We start from the raw sequence: 25,689 nt of genomic DNA, 5'->3' as shown, positions 1-25,689 counted from the left end.
CAAACAGCAGCTAATGCCAACCCAAGAAGTTCTAGAAACAACACAACTGGAAACTGGAGGCAGACAATACCAACCCTAGACTCAGTGAGCTACACAAACAACTCATCCAAAGGAGGAGTCTATAAACAGACAAAATGGGAAAGCAGAGAAATGCAACCAAATGAATCAACAAGAGAAATCCCCAGAAAAAGATCTGAATGAGATGGAAATAACCAAATTACCGATGCAGAGTTTAAAATAACGATTGTTAGAATGCTCAAAGATCTTAGAGCAACAATAGATGGACATAATGAGCACCTAAATAAAGAAATAGCAAGCATCAAAAAGGACACTGAAATCATAAAAACAAACCAGTCAGAAATGACAAATACAATATCAGAAATGAAGACCACACTAGAAGGAATTAAAAGCAGGATGGATGAAGCTGAGGATCAAATCAGTGATTTAGAAGACAAGATAAACGAAACCACGGAAACAGAGCAGCAAAAAGAAAAGAGGCTCAAAAAGTCTGAGGAAACTCTAAGACAGGGGTCCCCAAACTTTTTACAGAGGGGGCCAGTTCACTGTCCCTCAGACCATTGGAGGGCCGGACTATAAAAAAAACTATGAACAAATCCCTATGCACACTGCACATATCTTATTTTAAAGTAAAAAAACAAAACGGGAACAAATACAGTATTTAAAATAAAGAACAAGTAAATTTAAATCAAACTGACCAGTATTTCATTGGGAACTATGGGCCTGCTTTTGGCTAATGAAATGGTCATGTCTGGTTCCATATTTGTCACTGCTAGCCATATCAAGTGATATGACGTGCTTCCAGAGCCGTGAGGCGTGCGTCCTTTGTCACCGAAAGTAGTACTGTACGTGAGTGACGCTGTGCTTTGTGGTGCCACCACATACAGTGCTCCTCTCACTGACCACCAATGAAAGAGGTGCCCCTTCCAGAAGTGCAGCGGGGGCAGATAAATGGCTTCAGGGGGCCGCATGTGGCCCGCGGGCCATAGTTTGGGGACCCCTGCTCTAAGAGAGCTCTGTGACAACACGAAGAGAAACAACATCCACATCATAGGGGTTCCTGAAGGAGAAGAGAAAGAGCAAGGAATAGAGAACTTGAAGAAATCTTATCTGAAAACTTCCCTAAATTGATGAAGGAAAAAGTTATACAAGTTCAAGAAGCACAGAGAGTCCATTAAGGATGAACCCAAAGAGGCCTATACCAAGACACATAATAATTAAAATACAAAAATTAAGAGATAAAGAAAAAATACCAGAAGGTGCAAGGGAAAAGCAGTCAATTACCTACAGAGGAGCCCCCATAAAGATGATATCTGATTTCTCAACAGAAACATTAGAGACCAGAAGGAAATGGCAAGAAATATTCAGGCCCTGGCCGGTTGGCTCAGCGGTAGAGCATCGGCTTGGCATGCAGGGGACCCGGGTTTGATTCCCGGCCAGGGCACATAGGAGAAGCGCCCATTTGCTTCTCCACCACCCCCTCCTTCCTTTCTGTCTCTTTCTTCCCCTCCCGCAGCCAAAGCTCCATTGGAGCAAAGATGACCCGGGCACTGGAGATGGCTCCTTGGCCTCTGCCCCAGGTGCTAGAGTGGCTCTGGTCGCAGCAGAGCGACACCCCAGAGGGGCAGAGCATCGCCCCCTGGTGGGCGTGCCGGGTGGATCCCGGTTGGGCGCATGCGGGAGTCTGTCTGACTGTCTCTCCCGGTTTCCAGCTTCAGAAAAATTACAATATATATATATATATATATGTATATATATATATATATTCAAAGTAATGCAAAACAAGAGCCTACAACCAAGACTTCCATATCCAGCAAGGCTATCATTGAAAATTGAAGGAGAAATAAAAAGCTTCCCAGACCAAAAAACAAAACAAAACAAAACAAAAACTCAAGGAAGTCATTATAACCAAACCAATGCTACAAGAAATGTTAAGGGGCCAGCTGTAAACAGAACAAAAAAGGGAATAATCTAGTAAAAAAGGAAGGTAGAATTAAAGAATAAAATGGTGATAAACAACTACATATCAATAATAACCTTAAATGTAAACAGATTAAATGCTCCAGTCAAAAGACATAGGGTAGCGTGGATAAGAAAATAGGACCCATACATATGCTGTCTACAAGAGACTCACCTCAAAACAAAAGATACACATAGACTAAAATAAAAAGGATGAAAAATAATATTTCATGCAAATGGAAATGAAAAAAAGCTGAGGTAGCCATACTTATATCTGAGAAAATAGACTTTAAAACAAAGGCTATAGTAAGGGATGAAGAAGGTCACTACATAATGATAAAGGAAGCAATCCAACAGTTAGAGATAACCATTATAAATATCTACGCACCTAATATAGGAGCACCTAAATAGATAAAGCAGATTTTGATTAAAATAAAGGGCAAGATCAACAGCAACACTATAATAGTTGGGGATTACAATACCCCACTAATATCACTGGATAGATCCTCAAGAAAGAAAACTAACAAAGAAACAGCAGACTTAAAGGATACACTAGATCAATTGGACTTAATAGATACCTTCAGAACCTTACAACCTAAAGCAGCAGAATATACATTCTTTTCAAGTGCTCATGGTACATTCTCTAGGATAGACCACATGTTAGGACACAAAACAAGTCTCAATAAATTTAAAAAGATTGAAATCATATCAAGCATCTTCTCAGATCACAATGGCATAAAACTAGAAATCAACTACAATAGAAAAACTGAAAAACACTCAAACACTTGGAAACTAAATAGTATGTTATTAAATAATGAATAGGTTAACAATGAGATCAAGGAAGAAATAAAAATTTTCCTGGAAACAAATGAAAATGAACATACAACAACTCAAAACTTATAAGACATAGCAAAAGCAGTCCTCAGAGGGAAGTTCATAGCATTACAGGCATAACTTAGGAAGCTAGAAAAAGTCAAATAAACAATTTAACCCTGCATCTAAAAGAACTAGAAAAAGAACAGCAAGTAAAGCCAAGAGGAAGTAGAGGAAGGAAATAATAAAGATCAGAGTGGAAATAAATGACGTAGAGGCTAAAAAAAAAAAAAAAACTATACAGAGGATCAATGAAACAAAGAGTTTACCTGTTCTTTGAAAAGGTAAACAAGATCAATGAACCTTTAACCAGACTCACCAAAAAAGAGAAAGTACTCAAATAAATAAAATTAGAAATGAGAGAGAAGTAACAACTGACACAGCAGAAATACAAATGATTGTAAGAAAATACTATGAAGATTGTATGCCATAAAATTAGACAACCTAGGCAAAATGGACAAATTCCTCGAAACATATAGTCTTTCAAAAATCAATATAGAAGAATCAGAAAACCTAAACAGACCGATTTCATCAAATGAGATTGAAACAGTTATCAAAAAACTCCCAACAAACAAAGTCCTGGGCTAGGTGGCTTCACAGGTGAATTTTACCAAATATTCAAAGAAGAACTAACTCCTATCCTTCTCAATCTATTTCAAAAAATTCAAGAAGAGGGAAGACTTCCAAACTCCTTTTATGAGGCAAGCATAATTCTGATTTCAAAACCAGGCAAAGACACTACAGAGAAAGGAAACTATAGACCTATATCCCTGATTAACTTAGATGCTAAAATTCTCAACAAAATATTAGCAAACCGGATCCAGCAATACATGAAAAAAATCATACATCATGATCAGGTGGGATTTATTCTGGGGAGACAAGGCTGGTACAATATTTGCAAATCAATCAATGTGATTCATCACATAAACAAAAAGAAGGAGAAAAACCATATGATAATTTCAATAGATGCAGAAAAAGCATTTGATAAAATCCAGCACCCATTCATGATCAAAACTCTCAGCAAAGTGGGAATACAGGGAACATACCTCAACATGATAAAGGCCATGTATGACAAACCCATAGCCAACATCATAATCAATGGGTAAAAATTAAAAGCAATCCCCTTAAGATCAGGAACAAGGCAGGGGTGCCCCCTTTCACCACTCTTATTCAACATAGTTCTGGAAGTCCTAGCCACAGCAATCAGACAAGAAGAGATAAAAGGCATCCAAACTGGAAAAGAAGAAGTAAAACTATCATTATTTGCTGATGATATGATACTGTACATAGAGAACCCTAAAGTCTCAGTCAAAAAAACTACTGGGCCTGATAAATGAATTCTGCAAGGTGGCAGGATATAAAATTAATATTCAGAAATCAGTGGCATTTTTATACACCAACAATGAACTGTCAGAAAGAGAAATTAAGAAAACAATCCCCTTTACTATTACAACAAATAAAATAAAGTACCTAGGAATAAATTTAGCCAAAGAGGTTAGAGACTTGTACTTGGAAAATTATAAAATATTGATAAAGAAAATCAAGGAAGACACAAACAAGTGGAAGCATATACCGTGTTCATGGATAGGAAGAATAAACATCATTAAAATGTCCATATTAGCCAAAGCAATCTGCAAATTCAATGCAATTCCTATTAAAATACCAATGACATACTTCAAAGATATAGAACAAATATTCCAAAAATTTATATGGAACCAAAAAAGAACCCGAATAGCCTCAGCAATCTTGAAAAAGAAGAATAAAGTGGGGGGTATCACATTTTCTGATATCAAGTTATACTACAAGGCCATCATACTCAAAACAGCCTGGTATTGGCATAAAAACAGGCATACAGATCAATGGAACAGAACAGAGAACCCAGAAATAAACCCACACCTATATGGACACTTGATATTTGACAAAGGAGGTAAGAGCATACAATGGAGTAAAGACAGCCTCTTTAACAAATGGTGTTGGGAAAATTGGTCAGGTACTTGAAGAAAAATGAAACTGGATCACCAACTTACACCATTCACAAAAATCAACTCAAAATGGATAAAGGACTTAACTGTAAGTCATGAAACCATAAACATCTTGGAAGAAAACATAGGCAGTAAGCTCTCCAACATCTCTTGTAGCAGTATTTTTGTGATTTATCTCCACGGGCAAGTGAAATAAAGGACAGGATGAACAAATAGAACTATATCAAACTAAAAAGCTTTGTACAGCAAAAGACACCATTAACGAAATAAAAAGACAACCCACACAATGGGAAAATATATTCGCCAATACATCTGATAAGAGGTTAATAACCAAAATTTATAAAGAACTTGTAAAACTCAACACCAGGAAGTTAAACAATCCAATCCAAAAATGGGCAAAAGAAATGAATAGACACTTCTCCAAAGAGGACATACAGATGGCCAATAAGCATATGAAAAAATGTTCAACATCATTAATCATTAGAGAAATGCAAATTAAAACCACAATGAGATACCACTTCATACCTGTCAGAATGGCATTCATTAACAAAACAACACATAAGTGCTGGAGAGGGTGCGGATAAAAGGGAACCTTCCTGCACTGCTGGTGGGAATGCAGACTGGTGCAGCCATTGTGGAAAACAGTATGGAGATTCCTCAAAAAATTAAAAATCGAACTGCCCTTTGATCCAGCAATCCCACTTTTAGGAATTTATCCTATGAATACCAAATCACTGATTCAAAAGAAGAAATGCACCCCCATGTTTATGGCAGCATTGTTTACAATAGCGAAGATCTGGAAACAGCCCAAGTGTCCATCAATGGATGAATGGATTAAAAAGCTGTGGTACATATATAATGGAATATTATGGGGCCATGAAAAAGAAGGAACCCTGGCCGGTTGGCTCAGCGGTAGAGCGTCGGCCTGGTGTGCAGGGGACCTGGGTTCGATTCACAGCCAGGGCACATAGGAGAAGCGCCCATTTGCTTCTCCACCCCCCCCTTCCTCTCTGTCTCTCTCTTCCCCTCCCGCAGCCAAAGCTCCAATGGAGCAAAGATGGCCCGGGCGCTGGGGATGGCTCCTTGGCCTCTGCCCCAGGCGCTGGAGTGGCTCTGGTCACGGCAGAGCGACGCCCCAGAGGGGCAGAGCATCGCCCCCTGGTGGGCAGAGCGTCGCCCCTGGTGGGCGTGCTGGGTGGATCCCGGTTGGGCGCATGCGGGAGTCTGTCTGACTGTCTCTCCCCGTTTCCAGCTTCAGAAAAATACAAAAAAAAAAAAAAGAAGAAAATCTTACCTTTTGCAACAACATGGATAGACCTGGAAACTATCATGCTAAGTGAAATAAGCCAGGCAGAGAAAGAAAAATATCATATGACCTCACTCATTTGAGGAATCCAATGAACAATATGAACTGAGGAATAGAACAGAGACAGAGGCGGGATCAAAGGGACCAGAGGGAAAGCAGTCAGAGGAAAAGTGGAAGAGAAGATGGGATCAAAGAAGGGGAAGAGATTAGTGAAATTATATATACATTACACAGCATTATAGAGAACAGGACAGCAAATCCTGGAGGGAAAGGGGGGAGGCATGGTGGGAGGGGGCAAAAGAAGTGGCCGAGGGGAACATGGAGTTGGGGGGAGATATATTTGGTGAAATACTTGAATCTATGTAAACACAATAAATTAAAATCATAAATTAAAAAAAAAAGTTCTGGAGACCTCTTTCACAACAATGTGTATATGCTTAATACTGTTAACCTGTACATTTAAAAATGGTTGATAAATTAAAAAAAAAAAGATGATAAATTTGATGCTATGCATCCATTTTTTTACCATAAATTTGTTTTTTACCACAAAATTGTTTTACTGCAATTTCTTATAAAAGAAAGACAATCACCTCCTAATTTCACATTCTGGAAATAGACTTTATCATTAATATGACCAGGACAGCTCTGGTATCTCTCCACCACTACTTGAGGTGGCTCCCCAGTCAGTCCAAAGATTAATTAAAGTACCTCCTACTCCACCACTCTGCTTGTCCAGCCCGGACAGCAGCCTTGTCTCTGTCCTCTCTCCCTCCCTCTCCCCATCCCCCTTTCCATCCTCTTCCCCTCTCCTTTCCTCCTCCCTTCTTACCTAGCTGGTTTCCTATAAATAATCATTTATGTTAAAGAATTTTCACTTTTATCATCTCATCTTTGTTTTCACACTTGCCCTGCAGGGTAAGGTGTTCTTTACACTTCATAAATTAAAGTGCAGAGATTTGGCATTATTACTTGTCTGCCCATCACCTGATAGTAGGTGGCAGAGCCCAGCTCCGAAGCCCCCACTTTCACATAATACTGTCCCAGAGAGTGTCTTTCTTACATTACGGTGTCTGTACATAAGACTCCCCTGAGACTGTCTGTTAGGAATATGGGCTCCTGGGCCCTACGTTGAGAATGTGTTAGGGTCTGGAATCTAGAATTTTAACCAGCACCCGCATCCAGGTGATTGGTAAGCACACTGCAGACATGCAGGCCCAGGCCTGCCATGGTGCCCGCAGAGGTGCGGCCTGTGACCCTGAAGCTCTCTGCTGACTTACGTTATCCAGAGGGCAGTGCGGTGACACTGGATCTCTACAAGGAACTGGCTGTATAAACACTGATTCTTATCTGGCAGCAGCTATGCAGAGGGGAAGGAAGGGAAGCAGGAAGGAAGGACAGGAGGGGGCCTAACCGCATTCCATTCCACAGGCGGTCCTCTCCTAACCATCCCACCAGCCTGCCCTCTCAGACATTCCAAGTCCTTTATCACCTGGACACTTGGTGCACGCAAAGGGGACTAAATCCACACTGCTTCTGGAAGGTGGGAGGACCAGAGCTGGGCCAGAGGAGCACAGGGGAAGTGCCTGACCCAGAGTGAGTCCCAGGCCAAGCAGGGATCAGAGGGTCGGGATCTCCTGGCTTCAGGGCCGGCTCCGGGCCCCAAGTCCCTCAGCCTCCCCAGCCAGAGGTGTGAGAGCAGAGCCGAGTCTGCACAAGGCCGCGGAGCTGGGGAGGAGTGGGGGAACAGGACACAGAGCTGTGGGGGACACAAGGCCACGGAGCCAGTGGGGGTTGCCACGAGACCCCAAAGCTGGGAGCTCAGCAGCCTCTGCAAGAGCCAGAATCACAGGATAAGAGAACATTCTGCACAAGAGACCAAGCAATTCTCTTGCCAGAAAAGTGCCATTATGATTTAAATAGAATCTTGAGGGCTAACTAGATAGTGAAAGGGATAAAATATGAACTGAAATGGTCTGAATATAAGGAAAAATGGCCCCTTTGCAAATATGCTACATTTATTCTGCAACGAGGAGATAAAATGAGATTTCTGTATTGTACATTTTGATGGCTTTTAAAAAACCACAAATTTTTGCTAAAGATAAAAAATTTATCCTAGTCCATAAAGCTAACTCTTGTGATGACTAAAGAAATAGAATTTCCTTGAGACGGTGTGAATCTTGACATCAGAACTTTTGACAGAATTCTAGGCGAGCACAGGGGTTCCCAATCCTGAGGCACTCTTCTCTCTTGGGAGCCTCTCTCTTGGGAAGAATGAAGTCACCATTTGATTCTGAAGAGACTGGGGCTAATTCTTTGGCAGAACCAGGGTTAAGAAGAGTAACGGGCTTGCAGGAAACAGCTCGGAGCTATCCTGTCCTGCAGGCAAGCCTGTGCCTGCGTGTGAGGTAGGCACCAGCACATGTGTACTGCTACATGTAGGCGGCTGCTGCTGCTGCTGAATATGCCCTGCCCCCCCAGGGGGCTCCGCCCACAAGACTGTGTCAAGTCTGTCCAGTCCTTCTCAGCTGCAGTGCATGGCCTATCAAAAACAGCTGTCTGACAATGCTGGGGGTCACCACACCCCTTTCTCATCCTTCTCCACCCTGGCTTAGAGGCATGTGGCTGCTACTCACCTCTGGGTGGTGGTTCCCACGTGCACAGCTCAGTGAGTGGCAGGGAAGTCCTCCACTTGGGACTCACCCTGGCATAACCTTGGGAAACTAGGGAAGGAAGAAATGCCTTCCATTACTACATTTCTGTGGCTATTTTTCATAAAACCTTCCATAAGTAATGATTCTTCACCATCATTTTTACTCACTGTTTTTTAAATGGGATGACCATATATTAATCATCTACACTGAGACACTTCTAAAAGGGCAATCTATTAACTATGCTGGGACAACTCTGGGTAAATCAGGACACGTCACCCCACTCTGAAGTGCGTGAGTTGAACAAAGACGGCACATGAAGCTGAGTCCCAGTGACCCCAGGGAACATAAAACATGAACAAAAAATAACTTACTGTAGTAAGCCACTGATATTTGGGGGCTGTCTGTTCTTATAACATAATCTAACAAAAACTGACAAATACACCCGCTTACAGCTGTGGAACTCCTGTTAGCAGCTTTGTGAATTGGGGGACAGAACAGCACCCGTGTCACTGGGTGGGTGCCAGGGTTAAAGAGCTAATCTGCGTAAAGCCCTGAGAACATGTTAGCTCTTATCATTACTTATAACAACACAGGAGAATAAAGGCACATTCTAAGAACCCAGTGAAGTCAACGTTCAAGCAGAGCCTGCTCCTCGCTCCCACTACCCAAGCTGCTGCCCTGTTAGAGGTGCTGAGGCCCTCACCCCCTATCTCTGTTAGCCTACTCCTGCCGGTACCTATCCCTAGTACTAAGGTGACCAATCATCCTCCTTCAGGGAGGACAGTCCTTCTTTTGTAAGTTCTGTCCTCCTTTGAAAAGTGTTGTTGTGCAGATAAAATATATTATGCTCACTTTGTTAAAGATGGCGCTGCCCACATGAAAGCCTGTTGCCCAGGTGATATTAATGTGTGTTGGGGGCAGGCTGTGGGCAGGCAGGATCCTTGTAGCCTGGGGCTTGGTTTTAGGACTAAGCCTTTCCCACCCTTTTTGATGTGCGGTGGTACAATCCCATCATGCCTCAGATAAGTGACTTTGTATTAAAGACTTCCCTATTTTGTATATTGGATTAAAGGTTTTGATTTAAACCTTTTAAATCAAAGGTACACTATAAAATGGGGGCAGAACAGGAGCTTGCTCTCTTGGTTCCTGAGATTGGCATTAGAGGAGAGAGCAGAGAGCAGAGAGCAGAGAGAGGAGGAGACCAGGAGAAGAAGCCAAGATGGAGTGCTGAGTGAGAAGCCAGTTTGTGCAGAGTTTGTGCAGAGAGAAGGAAGGAGATGGAGAACAGAGGTGAATAAATCTGGTGAGCTAGAAACCTTTGATTCTAGGAAACTCGGATAAGTCAGTAGCTTTGTGAGCACTGAATGAGTGGGTTTTGGAGCCCAGTGTGTGTTTTTACTTACCTGCCGGGTGCAAAAGCTAGGATTAAAGATGATGGCCCATCAGCTTTTGGCTCCGTTGTTTCTTTACCGAGTGTACGAATCCAATGAGAACCTGAATGTGAATGGACGCGATGGTGGCTCCTGGCTTTACAAGTGTCCTCCTACCTGTCCTCCTTTTTGATATTGGAAGACTAATCTGTAAATGTCTGCATTCGATCGATGCAGTCGATCCACTGCGTGTGATGTGACATATTTGTGTCTAAATGAGTACTTTTTTCTTACAATTATTATTAAAAATTAATAGGTATATAAGCATAATTATAATATATTACAAAATTTTTATTATGCATTTATATTATAGTGTATTATTGTTGCAATGAATAAAATGTTTCTTTTATTTACAATATTGTTTTCTTCAATTTATTTTTGTCCTCCTTTTCATTGAAAAAATGTTGGTCACCTTTCTAGTAGTACCTGGGCTTCACACACCACCATTGCAAATGCTTTCTTGTGGATTCTTCAACTCCCATGCCCTTGGTTCCTCCCATCTCACCCAGGCAATAAAACTTTAACCCTGAATCAATACAACAACCCACCATTTTTGCTTCTCTGATCCTGTGTGACTGAACAAAGTCCTTCAGGATTTCTTTTAAAAACTCTTACCTGGGCTCTCTCTCAGCTCTTCCTCCTGTTTCTCACAAGAGCTATTTTCAAATTTTACCATTCTCCTCAAGTTCTATAACCTACTACCTTGCCCCTCACTCAGAAAGGGAAGAGAGGCCATTCGGTGGGGATATAGGATGGCTCAGTGTTCTGACCACCCAGGCTCTGGAACCTGGCCCCTTCACCTCCTCAGGGTCATCAGCTTCTCTGCGGGATCTCAGCCCTTTGGATATACAGGTAAATGTGTCCCACCTTCCAAAAATAATGCCCTCCACCTGCTGTCTCCCTCTGGCCCTTTGTCCTCCTCCTCACGGCCCAGTTACCCAACCTCCATGCCCTCCTTTCTCGCATCCAGCTGTTCCTCCACCCACTGACCTCTGTACCCTGTCAGTTCACCACATCTACTCCTGCAAAAGTCATCTGTGAACACGTTTTCATTTTGAATTTACCTTGCCTCTGTGACATCACTTGGCTGGTTTCTGCCTCCTCCCTGAGGCCCTCTCTACCGTGGCATACAGAGACTCCTCTCCTGCTTTCCCTGCACTGGGGCTTCCCATTCCCAGTCCTGTGGCACCTCTCTGCCCTCACTCAGATGCGACGTGCCCTAGGGTTCTGCTCTCCCTCTTTTCTTTCTAAGGCATTTAGTACCAGTGACATGCTGGGAACTCTCAAACCCATGTCTGGCCAAATTTTCCTCCTAATAATTCAATTGATTATTAAATGTCTCCCCAGAGTGTCTCACTAGCTCCTCAACCCCATGATGCTCACAGCCAAACCCATCATTTTGCCTACCAATTTCAACCACTTCTCGGATTTCAAACCTGAATGAATGGCACTGTAATTCACCCAGTGTCCAAGCCAGAGACCCAGGACTCAGGCTTGACTCATCCCATCCACCTCTTCCCGCCAGCCAGAGCCTACCACCTGATCTCCCTATTTCTAGTCTTGACCTTTCATGTCTATGTTTGGTGCTATTTACAAATGATCTTTCTTTCTCTGTGATCTTCAGAAGAAAGTACAAACTCCCACACTAAAACCCTAACTGTACACCGAAACTATTATAGTATACTTGTTGATATAGCTCCTGTTCACCATTCCAATTTCATCTCTCTTGTGCATCTTTCAAATCTATAGAGCAACACAAACGACTTCCAATTCCCAGACCGCTCCATGTTTCATGACACCTCTGGGGGTTTGCGCTTGCTGGTCCCCTGCTAAAATAGTGCCCTGCCCCCCACTTCATAAGTGGCTGGTCTTTTAAGTCTAGTGTTACCTGTTCTGGGAAGTCCTCTCTGCTCACAACAGTTTTTCATCTCCCAGTAAGCTCCCGTCAAGGCTGAGTCAGTTGCCCCATTAGGCACGTCCACAGTACCCTGAATGTGCCCATCTGAAATGTGGCTGCTGACAGACTTGCAGGTCTCCCTCCCTATACTGTGACCTCTGTTAGGGACTGAGTCACCTTGCAACTCCAGTCCCAACACATGACCCAGTAATACTCAATAGATGCTTCATGAAAGAATGAACAGCGACAGAGAGTCTTGGGTAGCAGTCTCTCCTCTCTTGGGGGGCAAGACAGCATGCATAGAAGGCAGAATCACGGGCCACATTAAATGTTTACATGAATATACACACGGGTGGTGAAACAGTTTTACACTGAGACCCATGTGTGTGCACGCACATGTGTGTGTGACAGCCCATGCTGCTTATGGAAGATTATAAACGTTCCTCTGCTGTATTTCCCCCTTCACCTGCAATCCCTCGTCTCTCTGAGAGGGAGTCCTGGTGCACAGATAACTTTATTCCGCTCTTCGCAGCTGTCCCTCCTGCACAACATAAGACTTCTCATTATTCTTACCCAGTATTCAGGACAATATTCTCATGACAGGTCTTCTGAATAGGTAAGAATTCTAAAGCCTAGAAGATAACTGCCACTTCCTTACATGACCAATTTCTATTTAGCCTTCTTCTTTCTAGATTCAATTATATCAGCTCCTTTAGCTATTCCACAAAATGGTCACATGCTGGATCAGCAAATTTAAATTTTTACACTAAGTTATTATCATCTCAGATGAGATCTGTAATTGGCACTCATTAGGAATTGACTATTAATATTCATTTTAATAACTCTCTTCCACAGAGTGCTGAAGTGTTTAATTTTGTTTTAAAAAGAAGCTCTCATCAAATTGTTGCTCATTTTTATTTGTGGTCATTCTGCTCCCTCCCAGCATCTCTATATGCCAGACCCAGGGTCACTCTAGTCATTTTTCATGGTGTCAGCTGAATTAATTTAAAGGTAACCTAGCTTTTATTATAGAAAATTAACAACAATCCTTGGATAATGCTATAATGTTTTAAAAATAGTTTTTAAATAATGAGCAATTTGTCATTCCACAAAGCAAGACATACCAAGTAAATTTGTTTTAAATTGTTAACGGTCATCTTTTAAAAAACAAAATATCTTGAAAAGATTCTCATGAGGCATTAATTAGCATATGTAGGAATTATAAGATAAAATGTGAAATTCAAAAAGGGCAAGCAATTTTTTAAAACCATCCTTTCACTTAGAAATTAAGTCTTGAAAGTGTTTAATTTTCATCTATCACCATCATAGTTAGATAGTCCTTGTAATGAAGAGAATTCGATTCTGGGTCAATGGCAGCAGACAACATCTCTTCCATTTCCTCCTGAGAAAAGGGCTCACCTGGGAGGGACAGGAAGGACAATGCATCACTTACACCCATCTGAGTCTGTGCTTTCTCTTCCCACTAGGCAGCTTCATTGCCCCTGCCCCAGGGCACCAGTGACTCTCCCTGGGGCTGCACAGCCATTACATCATGACAGTCCACCCCTGGCACATTTGAGACTTACTTTCCCTTGCAGATATCATAGCTCAAGCAAGATAGAATCAATCATTCTAGCCAAAATAGCAGAGGAAATGAAGACATCATGAATAGGCTGTTTACTTATTTAAATTCAAACTACTGAAATTGCCAAAGGATTAACCTGAAGTCCCAGTTTTGCAGGGAGTCTAATGATTATATTTAGTAAGGGTACAAAGAGAGGATTAAATGGTTGCTAGAACAGAAACTTGAAACTGTGACGCTTATATCTCTGAATACAGTATTCCCTAACCAGGCCTGGCCAATGTAGTCCTGGCAGCTGAACCCAGTGATAGATGCCATTCATCATCCTTTCAAAACAATCCTTTCTCTTTGTTACAGTTTGGTGCAGGGTGCTGTCAAATGAAACCATAAGTTGGGTAGAAAACCTGTGGGCATTAGATGGATTCAGGTAATAGCTGAAGGCCATCTTGGATGTTGGCTTCACCAAGGTGAGAAGCAAACTCAGGAAAAATATTGGAAACACCGTTGACTATTTAAAAAAGAACTTTGTCCTGATAGTAAGCAAAATACAGAAATACCCAAATCACCACCTTCCTTGTAAAGAGTCTTATCCAAGCAGGTAAGTTACCAAGGCCTGAGAATTACCTACCTTCTGAGCTTAAGTCACCTGCCTCTGAGACAATGCATTCTAAATTGGAATCCAGTTAATAATCCAGGAATTACTTAAGTGAGGATTTTAATGACAATGATGATTGTGTTAGTAAACAAAGGGAATATGCTACAATGTTTTGAAATCATGCTTACATCCTTAGAAAAAAAGGAGTACCTGAAATACCTAAAAATACAGATTCTGAATCTTTCTTATGCTTGATTGTTATATACTAAATATGCTACCAATGAACTCTAATGGGCACATGTAAGTCCTTAAAAGAATACTAATAGACATCTGTTGAGAACTACTGTATGCCAGGCATTGACCTAAGAGTGTCATACATACTAACTAAGTTAATCTCCCAGCCACCTGATGAGGGGTTGGAACTGCCATCTGCAGTCACAGTGGAGGGTCCGGCAATGGAGAAACACAGCAACCTTCCCGGCCAGTGGGTGGTGGAGCTGGAATCTGAAGGCCAAGTCCAGCTCAAGGTCCAAGAACTCAATGACCACACTCTACCTCTTAGAACAAAGCCTTGCTCATGCCAAATTACAGAAGACAGACACACCGCTTCCTGGGTAAGGAGAGAGATGTGTAGCATGCGACTAAGGACGGGAGGGAAATAGCTTCACTTAACCTCTCTGTGTCTCAGTTTTCCTATCTAAGAAATGGGGGTGATAAAAATACTACCTATCTCATCAGGTTGTCATGAGGATTAAAAGTGTTATTTGAATAGTGCTTAGAACACTGCTTGGCACAAAAGTAGCAACATGTGTTTCTTTGTTTTTGAGATCTTCCCTGCTACTGAATACTGTGACACAATGCACATGCCTGGACACATGTGGACTTCCATCTTGTAGGAACTTGATTCAGTGCGATTATGTTCACCATATGACATCCTGGACATTTAGAACTCATATTCTCAAACTGATTGATATTCTGGGGATATTGTGAGAATGTTCCTGTCTCTGTATCCACTGCAGTCTGTTCTTGACTTCCCTACTTCAGTAGCAGCATCACATAATCCCACCATCCAGGTCCTAGCCTCATGGCTTTGACTCTGCCCCCATCTTTGTCTCCTGCGCTCATCGTAGCCCATGATCCTGCTGTAGACAGTCCTATTGTATCAATCTCTTCTTTCCATTCCCATTGCCACAGCCAGACCAGGCCTTTATTAGGGCACCTTCAGAATGTTCAAACAGCCTCCTGACTGGTCTCCCTAGTATAACCTCTCTCTTACTTGTCTAACAAACCTTACAGCACCAGAGTAACTCTCCCACAGTCCCTCCTGCACTGTGTGACTCATCTGCTCAACACCCTTTAATGCCTCTCCATCGTATACAAGATGGATTCTAAACTCCTGAGCCCGGGCCTCCAACATCTCCCAGTAAATCTTTCTAGATTTGTTTGCTACTCTTGGCCAAAAAACCCCTCTGGGCTCTATCTCCTCAGAGGCTCCCCAGATATGCTCATTCCTCCCTCCCAGTTTTTGTTCACATTATGTCTTCCTCTCACTGGCCCCTCTACCACGTTTCATTCATCTACTCATTCAATTCATTAATTCAATAAGTATTTTTTGAGACTTAATATGTGTAGGGGTGCTATAATGCATAAATTTTTACCCCTTCACTCAATGGCTCACCCACATAAATTCTATCATCTTAAGAAACCTATTTTCTCTTTAAATCTTCCCAGACCAAGCATTCCAGGTTAAAAAGCTTTCTCCCTGGAGAAACAGAACAGATTTTAGTATCATTACCTCTCATTGCCCTTAGTAGGTATACCTTCCTAATGACATTAACTCTTTTGGCCACTGTACCTAACTCTATATTGCCTAAAATAATCTAGGATTTACTTCCCTTAAATTAAGCTTTAGAATTAAGAGGCTAATACTTTGAAAGTCATAACATTTACATCAGAGTTCACCCCAAAGATAATTTTAACAATGGCATAAGAGTTCGTGGGTGGCAGTCATGATTGTCAGATCATTCTTACTTTTTCCCTGTGTTCTCACCCAATGCTGGCTCAAGTCAAAATGGTCAAACCAGTTGTGCATGTAGATGCAATCTTAGTCTTCCCTACTCAAAATTACTTGTACTTTTTATTCTGTATCATGTGATTAGAAACTCTGAATCATTCAGGACTCAACTGAGAACCAGTAAACTGAACAAAGGAGACAGAAGTCTAATAACTTTGTGTGGGAGGAGGGGAGATGGCCAATATGAGAATGGAAAAGAGAATGCCCATTAGGCTACTGACATTCAAAGAAAACAAGTGTACATATCAGCCTAGGCAGAGAGATTCCCAAAGGAAACATGTTGGCATATTTGGTGTATAGGTATTGTGTGTGTGTGTGTGTGTGTGTGTGAATGTGTGCATGTATATACAGTTCAAGTTCAAAACAAATATTTATGGTTCCATGAGTATTGAAAAAAAAACTAAGGACTGAAAAGATGGCAGCGGAGTAAGCAGACGCACAGACGCCCAGTTCTCACCACCAAACTGGAATACAAATCAATTTAGGAAAAATCAGCATGAAAAACCAACTCTGAACTACAAGAACAGCTCTTAAAAACCAAGGAGCAAAGAAGAAGCCACAACAAACCTGGTAGGGAGCGCCTGAATCTCCCCTGCTTACAGAAACGGAGGGGGGGTGAGGCTGAGAGCCCAGAGGGGATCTCACACAAGGGAAAAGAGCAGACACTACTGCTCACAGCCACTTGCCTGGCGACCAGGGAGCAAGGTGTGTTTAAAAGACCAGCTTATGTCCCAAGTGGAAAGGAAAGAGAAAGGGACAGACTGTGAGGGGCTAAGGAATGAAGGAGACGACCTAAAAAAGCTGACTCATCCGTGCTGGAGGTGGCCATAGCTGGGGGAGGTACTGAACCCTTCACAAAACAGAGCTGAATTGCTTCCAGATCAGAGATCTCCGGACATCTATCCAGCTCCAATCAGCGCAACAAGACACAGTTAAAAACAAGAAGTGGGAGGAGGGGCAGTAACTCAGGTCTCCATGGAGCTCTGAGATACACCTCCCCCTACTGAAGCTGAGAAAACACCCTGCCCCCAGAGAGATTAGTTGGCTAAAGAGGCCTTCAGAGTCTCAGGTTACACCCATTGCATTCCTGGATACAGTTTCAAGGAAGCCCCCTGCTGAGATCAGTAAACAAGACTATCACCTGTTAAGAAAACAAACAAATCCAGATTTCAAAGCTGCCCAAATCCGAAAGTGGATTACAGATAACAGCTGATACCAATCCAAGAAGACCTAGAAATAACACAACTGAAAACTGGAGGCAGACAACACCAAGCCTAGACTCAACCAACTCTATAAATAAAACACCCAAAAACAGACAATGCGAAGACAAAGAAGTACAATCCAAATGAAACCACAAGAGACACCTTCAGTGATATGGAAATAATCAAACTTCCAGATGCGGAGTTCAGAATAATGATTGTAAGGATACTTAGGGATCTTAGAACAACAATGGATGGTCATTATGAACTCCTAAATAAAGAAATAGCAAGTATAAAAAAGAATCAGTCGGAGATGACAAATACAATATCAGAAATAAAGACCACAATGGAAGGAATTAAAAACAGGATAGAGCTGAGGATCAAATCAGCGAGTTGGAGGACAACTGGAATGAAGGCATGAAAGCAGAGAAGAAAAGAGAAAAGAGACTCAAAAAGTCAGAGGAAACTCTTAAGAGAGCTCTGTAACAACATGAAGAGAAATAACATCCGCATCATAGGGGTTCCTGAAGAAGAAGAAAAAGAACAAGAGATAGAGACTTTGTTCAATCATATCATAGCTGAAAACTTCCCTAAATTAATGCAAGAGAAAATCTCACAAGTCCAAGAAGCACAGAGGACTCCATTAAAGAGAAACCCAAAGAAACCTACACCAAGACACATCATAATTAAAATACCAAAGCTAAGTGATAAAGAGAAAATATTAAAAGCTGCAAGAGAAAAAAAAGTTATCACCTACAAAGGAGCCCCCATAAGGATGACATCCGACTTCTCAACAGAAACACTTGAGGTCAGAAGGGAATGGCTAGAAATATTCAAAGTAATGCAGAACAAGAACCTACAACCAAGACTACTTTATCCAGCAAGGCTATCGTTTAAAATCAAAGGAGAAATAAAAAGCTTCCCAGACAAAAAACAACTCAAGGAATCATTACAACCAAACCAATGCTGCAGGAAATGTTAAGGGGCCTGTTGTAAACAGATCAAAGTGGGAAAAGAATATAGCAAAAAAAGAATACACCTTTAAAGAAGAAAATGGCAATAAACAACTACATATCAATAATAACCTTAAATGTAAATGGATTAAATGATCCAATCAAAAGACATAGGGTAGCTGCGTGGATAAGAAAACAGGACCCATACATATGCTGTCTACAAGAGACACACCTTAGAACAAAAGGTACACATAGATTGAAGGTAAAACGATGGAAAAAAACATTTCATGCAAATGCAAATGAAAAAAAAGCTGGAGTAGCAATACTTATATCAGACAAATTGGACTTTAAAATAAAGGCTATAGTAAGAGATAAAGAAGGCCACTACATAATGATAAAGGGAGCAATCCAACAGGAAGATATAACTATTATAAATATCTACGCACCTAATATAGGAGCACCTAAATATATAAAGCAGACTTTGATGGATTTAAAGGGCAAGGTCAACAGCAATACTATAATAGTAGGGGATTTCAATACCCCACTAACATCACTAGATAGATCCTCAAGAAAGAAAATTAACAAAGATACAGCAGATTTATTGGAAACACTAGATCAACTCGATTTAATAGATATCTACAGAACCTTTCACCCTAAAGCAGCAGAATAAACATTCTTTTCAAGTGCTCATGGTACATTCTCTAGGATACACCACATGTTAGGGCACAAAAGTGCTCTCAACAAATTTAAGAAGACTGATATCATATCAAGCACTTTCTCTGATCACAACGGCATGAAACTAAAAATGAACCACAACAGAAAAGCTCAAAAATTCTCAAACACATGGAAACTAAATAACAGGTTGTTAAATAACGAACGGATTAAGAATGAGATCAAAGAAGAAATAAAAAAATTCCTAGAAACGAATGACAATGAGCATACAACAACTCAAAATTTATGGGACACAGCGAAAGCAGTACTGAGAGGGAAGTTCATAGCATTACAGGCACACTTTAAGAAGCTAGAAAAAGCTCAAATAAACAACTTAACCCTGCATCTAAAAGAACTAGAAAAAGAACAGCAAGTAAAGCCCAAATGTAGTAGAAGGAAGGAAATAATAAAGGTCAGAGCAGAAATAAATGACATAGAGGCTAAAGAAACAATACAGAGGATCAATGAAACTAGGAGCTGGTTCTTTGAAAAGGTAAACAAGATTGATGAACCTTTCTAGACTCACCAAGAAAAAGAGAGAGGACTCAAATAAATAAAATTAGAAATGAAAGAGGAGAAATAACAACTGACACAACAAAAATACAAAATATTTTAAGAAAATACTATGAAGAACTGTATGCCAAAAAACTAGACAACCTAGATGAAATGGACAAATTCCTTGAAACATACAATCTTCCAAAAATCAATCTGGAAGAATCAGAAAACCTAAACAGACCGATTACACCAAATGAGATCGAAACAGTTATCAAAAAACTCCCAACAAAGAAAAGTCCTGGGCCCGATGGCTTCACAACGGAATTCTACCAAATATTCAAAGAAGAACTAACTCCTATCCTTCTCAAACTATTTCAAAAAATTGAAGAGGAAGGAAGACTTCCAAGCTCCTTTTATGAGGCGAGTATAATTCTGATTCCAAAACCAGGCACAGACAATACAAAGAAAGAAAATTATAGGCCAATATCTCTGATGAATATAGATGCTAAAATCCTCAACAAAATATTAGTAAACCGGATCCAACAATATATGGAAAAAATCATACACCATGATCAAGTGGGATTTATTCTGGGGAGACAAGGCTGGTACAATATTCGTAAATCAATCAATCTGATTCATCACATAAACAAAAAGAAGGAGAAAAACCATATGATAATTTCAATAGATGCAGAAAAAGCATTTGATAAAATCCAGCACCTATTCATGATCAAAACTCTCAGCAAAGTGGGAATACAGGGAACATACCTCAACATGATAAAAGCCATCTATGACAAACCCACAGCCAACATCATACTCAATGGGCAAAAATTAAAAGCAATACCCTTAAGATCAGGAGCAAGGCAGGGTGCCCCCTTTCACCACTCTTATTTAACATAGTCCTGGAAGTCCTAGCTACAGCAATCAGACAAGAAGAAGAAATAAAAGGCATTCAAGTTGGAAAAGAAGAAGTAAAACTATCATTATTTGCAGATGATATGATATTATATATAGAAAACCCTAAAGTCTCAGTCAAAAAGCTACTGGACCTGATAAATGAATTCAGCAAAGTGGCAGGATATAAAATCAATACTCAGAAATCAGGCATTTTTATACACCAACAATGAACAGTCAGAAAGAGAAATTAAGGAAACAATTCCCTTCACAATTACAACCAAAAAAATAAAGTACCTAGGAGTAAACTTAACCAAGGAGACTAAAGACTTGTACTTGGAAAATTACAAAGCATTGATAAAAGAAATCAAGGAAGATACAAACAAGTGGAAGCATATACCGTGCTCATGGTTAGGAAGAATAAACATCATTAAAATGTGTATATTACCCAACGCAATCTATAAATTCAATGCAATACCAATTAAAATACTTAATGACATACTTCAAAGATATAGACCACATATTCCAAAAATTTATATGGAACCAAAAAAGAACACAAATAGCCTCAGCAATCTTGAAAAGGAAGAATAAAGTGGGAGGTATCACACTTCCTGATATCAAGTTATACTACAAGGCCACTGTACTCAAAACAGTCTGGTACTGGCATAAGAACAGGCATATAGATCAATGGAACAGAACAGAGAACCCAGAAATAAACCCACAGATCTATGGACAACTGATATTTGACAAAGGAGATAAGGAAATACAATGGAGTAAAGATAGCCTCTTTAACAAATGGTGTTGGGAAAACTGGACAGCTACCTGCAAAAAAATGAAACTAGATCACCAGCTTACACGACTCACAAAAATAAACTCAAAATGGATAAATGACTTAAATGTAGGCTGTGAAACCATAAGCATCTTAGAAAAAAACATAGGCAGTAAGCTCTCCGACATCTCTCGCAGCAATATATTTGCTGATTTATCTCCACGGGGAAGTGAAATAAAAGACAGGATAAACAAATGGGACTATATCAAACTAAAAAGCTTTTGCACAGCTAAAGACAACAAGGACAGAATAAAAAGACAAACTACACAATGGGGGAACATATTTGACAATACATCTGATAAGGGGTTAATAACCAAAATTTATAAAGAACTTGTAAATCTCAACACCAGGAAGACAAACAATCCAATCCAAAAATGGGCAAAAGAGATGAATAGACACTTCTCCAAAGAGGACATACAGATGGCCAATAGGCATATGAAAAAATGCTCAACATCACTAATCATTAGAGAAATGCAAATTAAAACCACAATGAGATATCACCTCACACCAGTCAGAATAGCGCTCATCAACAAAACAACACAGAATAAGTGCTGGCGAGGATGTGGAGAAAAGGGAACCCTCCTGCACTGCTGCTGGGAATGCAGACTGGTGCAGCCACTGTGGAAAACAGTATGGAAACTCCTCAAAAAATTGAAAATCAAACTGCCTTTGAGCCAGCTATCCCACTTTTAGGAATATACCCCAAGGACACCATAGAATGGCTTGAAAAGGAGAAATGCACCCCCATGTTTGTGGCAGCACTGTTCACAATAGCGAAGATCTGGAAACAGCCCAAGTGTCCATCAGAGGACGAGTGGATTAAAAAGTTTGGTACATATATACTATGGAATACTACTCAGCCATAAGAAATGATGACATCGGATCATTTACAATAACATGGATGGACCTTGATAACATTATACGGAGTGAAATAAGTAAATCAGAAAAAAACTAAGAACTATATGAATCCATACATAGAAGGGACATAAAAATGAGACTCAGAGACATGAACAAGAATGTGATGGCAACAGGGGTGCAGGGTAGGAGGAGGGGGGATGGGGCGAAGAAGGAGAGAGGGGTTCGGGGAGGGGAGGGGCACAAAGAAAACCAGATAGAAGGTGACAGAAGAAAATTTAACTTTGGGGGAGGGGTATACAGCACAATCAATTGTCAAAATAATCTAGAGATGTTTTCTCTCGACATATGTACCCTGATTTATCAATGTCTCTGCATTAAATTTAATAAATAAATTTAAAAAAAACTAAAAATTTTTGTGTGTGAATTCATATTCAACTGAGTCTGTATTAACTCTATCTTCACCAACTGAAAAGCTCTTTAAAAAAGGATTTTAATCTATTCCAATCCAAACCTTTAATCTAGTGACAGGCTTCAGTTTCTAGTGATTGACAGTTCATGTTTTCCAGGTGGCACACCTTTAATTCTGAAAATACTCCAAGTAAACAGAATGCCTTCAATTTATAATAGTATTATTATACTTTACAAAATCCTACAAAGGCACAATCTATCTTCCCTTAACCTACCCTCTTCTTCCCTTACGTACTACAAAACAGAAATCATCCCAAAACCAAAATAATAGGAATAGTAAATAACTCTTTCTAAGCAGAAGATTTTAAACTATCCCTTAGGTTTGCATAATTGTTAAATTATTAATCACTTAAACAAGTCACTGTTATAAGATATGTAATAAATAACTCTTACCTTCTTCAGTCATATATTTGACCAGTTCTTCCTTAGAAAGAAACCCGCGTTTAGCTGTATCTAATACCTAGGGGAAAGATAGATATTATTATATTTTTCATTTGGTGAATAAATTTTACATGATGAATTTTTCATATAAATATATATATATATATATATATATATATATATATAAAAAATCTGGAGCATTTTGAATACCTCAAAAGCTCGAAGAAGGGTATCTTCTGGAATCGGTCTGTATCTAATTATGCAGAAAAAAGGAGTAAATGTCACAATATTTATTGTTGACAATTCAAAACAGAAGATAATAAGAATATTGTTGACTTATGCTTTTGTACTTATTTTCCCTTTAACTATACTCTGCTCATTAGATTAATACTGAACTGGTTGATATTCCTAAGCACATACCAACTGGCAGTTCAAAGTACAGTAAAGTTAGAAGGAAGCCTTACTGATTAGAAGGAAAAATACTGGTCCATTATAATATATGAAGTGAAAAAAACAAGGTATTTGCAATTAATGTAACTGTAATCATTACCTTAACAATTGCACTGACTTTCTTACCTTCTTTCCAGTAGTACATTGGTCATCACTGGAAGAAATTTTTCAAATCTAATAAATCCAGTGGGTTCGTCTTCCTCTACCTAAGCATTCAATTAAAAGAAAAAACCATTTATTCATTTAACAAAAATATTGAGCAGCTTTTTCCAAGCACCATGCCAAGTACTGGGGATTTGATAGCGAGCATCCTTGGGCATGGTGTCTGCTCAGAGTCTATATTCTGGGAGCGGAGACATAGATTAATCAAAACACAACAAAGCTGAGTGTCTAATTAGAAGTTTATGTAAGCACAATGAAGTAAAGGAGCATGGGCTATCAGAGCATAGAATAAAGAAAACATTTCTCAGCCAGGAGATCAGGAAAGGCATTCATGAGGAAATCACCTTTGAGCTGATTAAGGAAGGGTGAATAGAAGGTCATTAGACAAAGATAGCAGGGAAGAAACTCCCAGGCAGGGGAAATGACATGCACTGAGACCCTGTGTGAGGCACTGAAGGCCAGGAGGCTAAAGATAGGGAGCAAGGAGAATGCTTCTATGAGGCTACAGAGCCAGGGAGCAGACCTTGCAGGGCCTATTGTCTATGAAAATGACTTTGGTTGTTATCCTAAGACCAAGGAGGAGTCACTGAAGGTCTCATAGACATGCGTCTGAAAGATTAGAGTGGTTGCAGCTAAGAGGACTCCAGTAGTAATAAATACTTTAAGGGCTTGGAGTCGAGTGGTGGCCATGGAGAGAGAAGTGGATGATTTCAAGAAATAATTAAGAAGGCCCTGGCCGGTTGGCTCAGCGGTAGAGCATCGGCCTAGCGTGCGGAGGACCCGGGTTTGATTCCCGGCCAGGGCACATAGGAGAAGCGCCCATTTGCTTCTGCACCCCTCCGCCGCGCCTTCCTCTCTGTCTCTCTCTTCCCCTCCCGCAGCCAAGGCTCCATTGGAGCAAAAGATGGCCCGGGCGCTGGGGATGGCTCTGTGGCCTCTGCCCCAGGCGCTAGAGTGGCTCTGGTCGCAATATGGCGACACCCAGGAGGGTCGCAACATGGCGACGCCCAGGATGGGCAGAGCATCGCCCCCTGGTGGGCAGAGCGTCGCCCCCTGGTGGGCGTGCCGGGTGGATCCCGGTCGGGCGCATGCGGGAGTCTGTCTGACTGTCTCTCCCTGTTTCCAGCTTCAGAAAAATGAAAAAAAAAAAAAAAAAAAAGAAATAATTAAGAAGTAAAATCAATAGGACCTGGTGTTGCATCTATTACGGGAAAGGATGAGGAAAAATAAAGGTGTCAAGGACAACTTCCAGGACTCTAACTTGCACAATGGGATGGAGTTATGCTTTTTCCTGAGATAAGGAACACTGGATAAGGACCAGGTTGGGGACTAACCATTTTCTCAAAGACCAAAGTAAATATCAAGTCATTGTAAAATAGCTATTAAATACCTAAATGCCGACAGAACTTTGTGCTACCACCACTAATTAAGCAAACACTGAACCCAGAGAGAGAACTTTTGCTAACCAACACTATTAGATGAGAATGAGAAAGACCTCTGCCCACAGGTCCAACTGTGATGGTATGTGGAGGAACAAAACACCATCTTAACTTTCATGTCAGGCCATTTACAAGGAGCTATAAATTTCCCACTCCCTCTCAAAAATCCTATTAAAAGGCTCATAAATCCCAACTCAACAGAAGCACTTTTAACAGATTTATTCTTTGAGCAAAAATAAGAAATCTAGAGGTCGCTGCTAAAGATTTGGAACAAACTGTCTTCTGAATGACAACTATTTTTTCACTGTTTACACTAGATTATTACCTAGTAAGGGTGGAGCCCTTAGACTGTACTATCAGCAGAATATATCCTCCATCTAATGACAGAATGATGTGTTGCAGAACTCCTGAGCCCGTGAATTCAGGAACAACTGTCTTCAGCTGCCACTTGGCCCAAGGTGAGAATTTTGCAAATGCATGTTCCCA

The 25,689-nt window shown here is 40.6% G+C and overlaps 1 protein-coding gene across 3 annotated transcripts in view; it reads right to left on the bottom strand.

The window, feature by feature from the left end:
* Positions 1-25,689, bottom strand: part of EFCAB2 (EF-hand calcium binding domain 2) — a 104,241-nt gene that overhangs the window by 20,524 nt on the left and 58,028 nt on the right. For 2 of the 3 annotated variants that reach the window (XM_066236898.1, XM_066236882.1), the window contains 3 exons: positions 23,729-23,808; positions 23,363-23,405; positions 23,165-23,231 (listed from right to left, as the gene is read on the bottom strand). In XM_066236898.1, coding sequence (XP_066092995.1) covers positions 23,165-23,231; positions 23,363-23,405; positions 23,729-23,808 — 190 coding nt within the window. Of the gene's footprint in view, positions 1-13,017; positions 13,536-23,164; positions 23,232-23,362; positions 23,406-23,728; positions 23,809-25,689 lie in introns of those variants that run through there. The other variant, XM_066236892.1, reaches the window with a different exon arrangement.

This window comes from Saccopteryx bilineata, chromosome 1, assembly GCF_036850765.1.
Source record: "Saccopteryx bilineata isolate mSacBil1 chromosome 1, mSacBil1_pri_phased_curated, whole genome shotgun sequence".
NCBI classification, from domain to species: Eukaryota; Metazoa; Chordata; class Mammalia; order Chiroptera; family Emballonuridae; genus Saccopteryx; species Saccopteryx bilineata.
The sequence above is the reverse complement of the archived record's forward strand: the minus strand, read 5'-3'. Positions and strand labels throughout refer to the sequence as shown.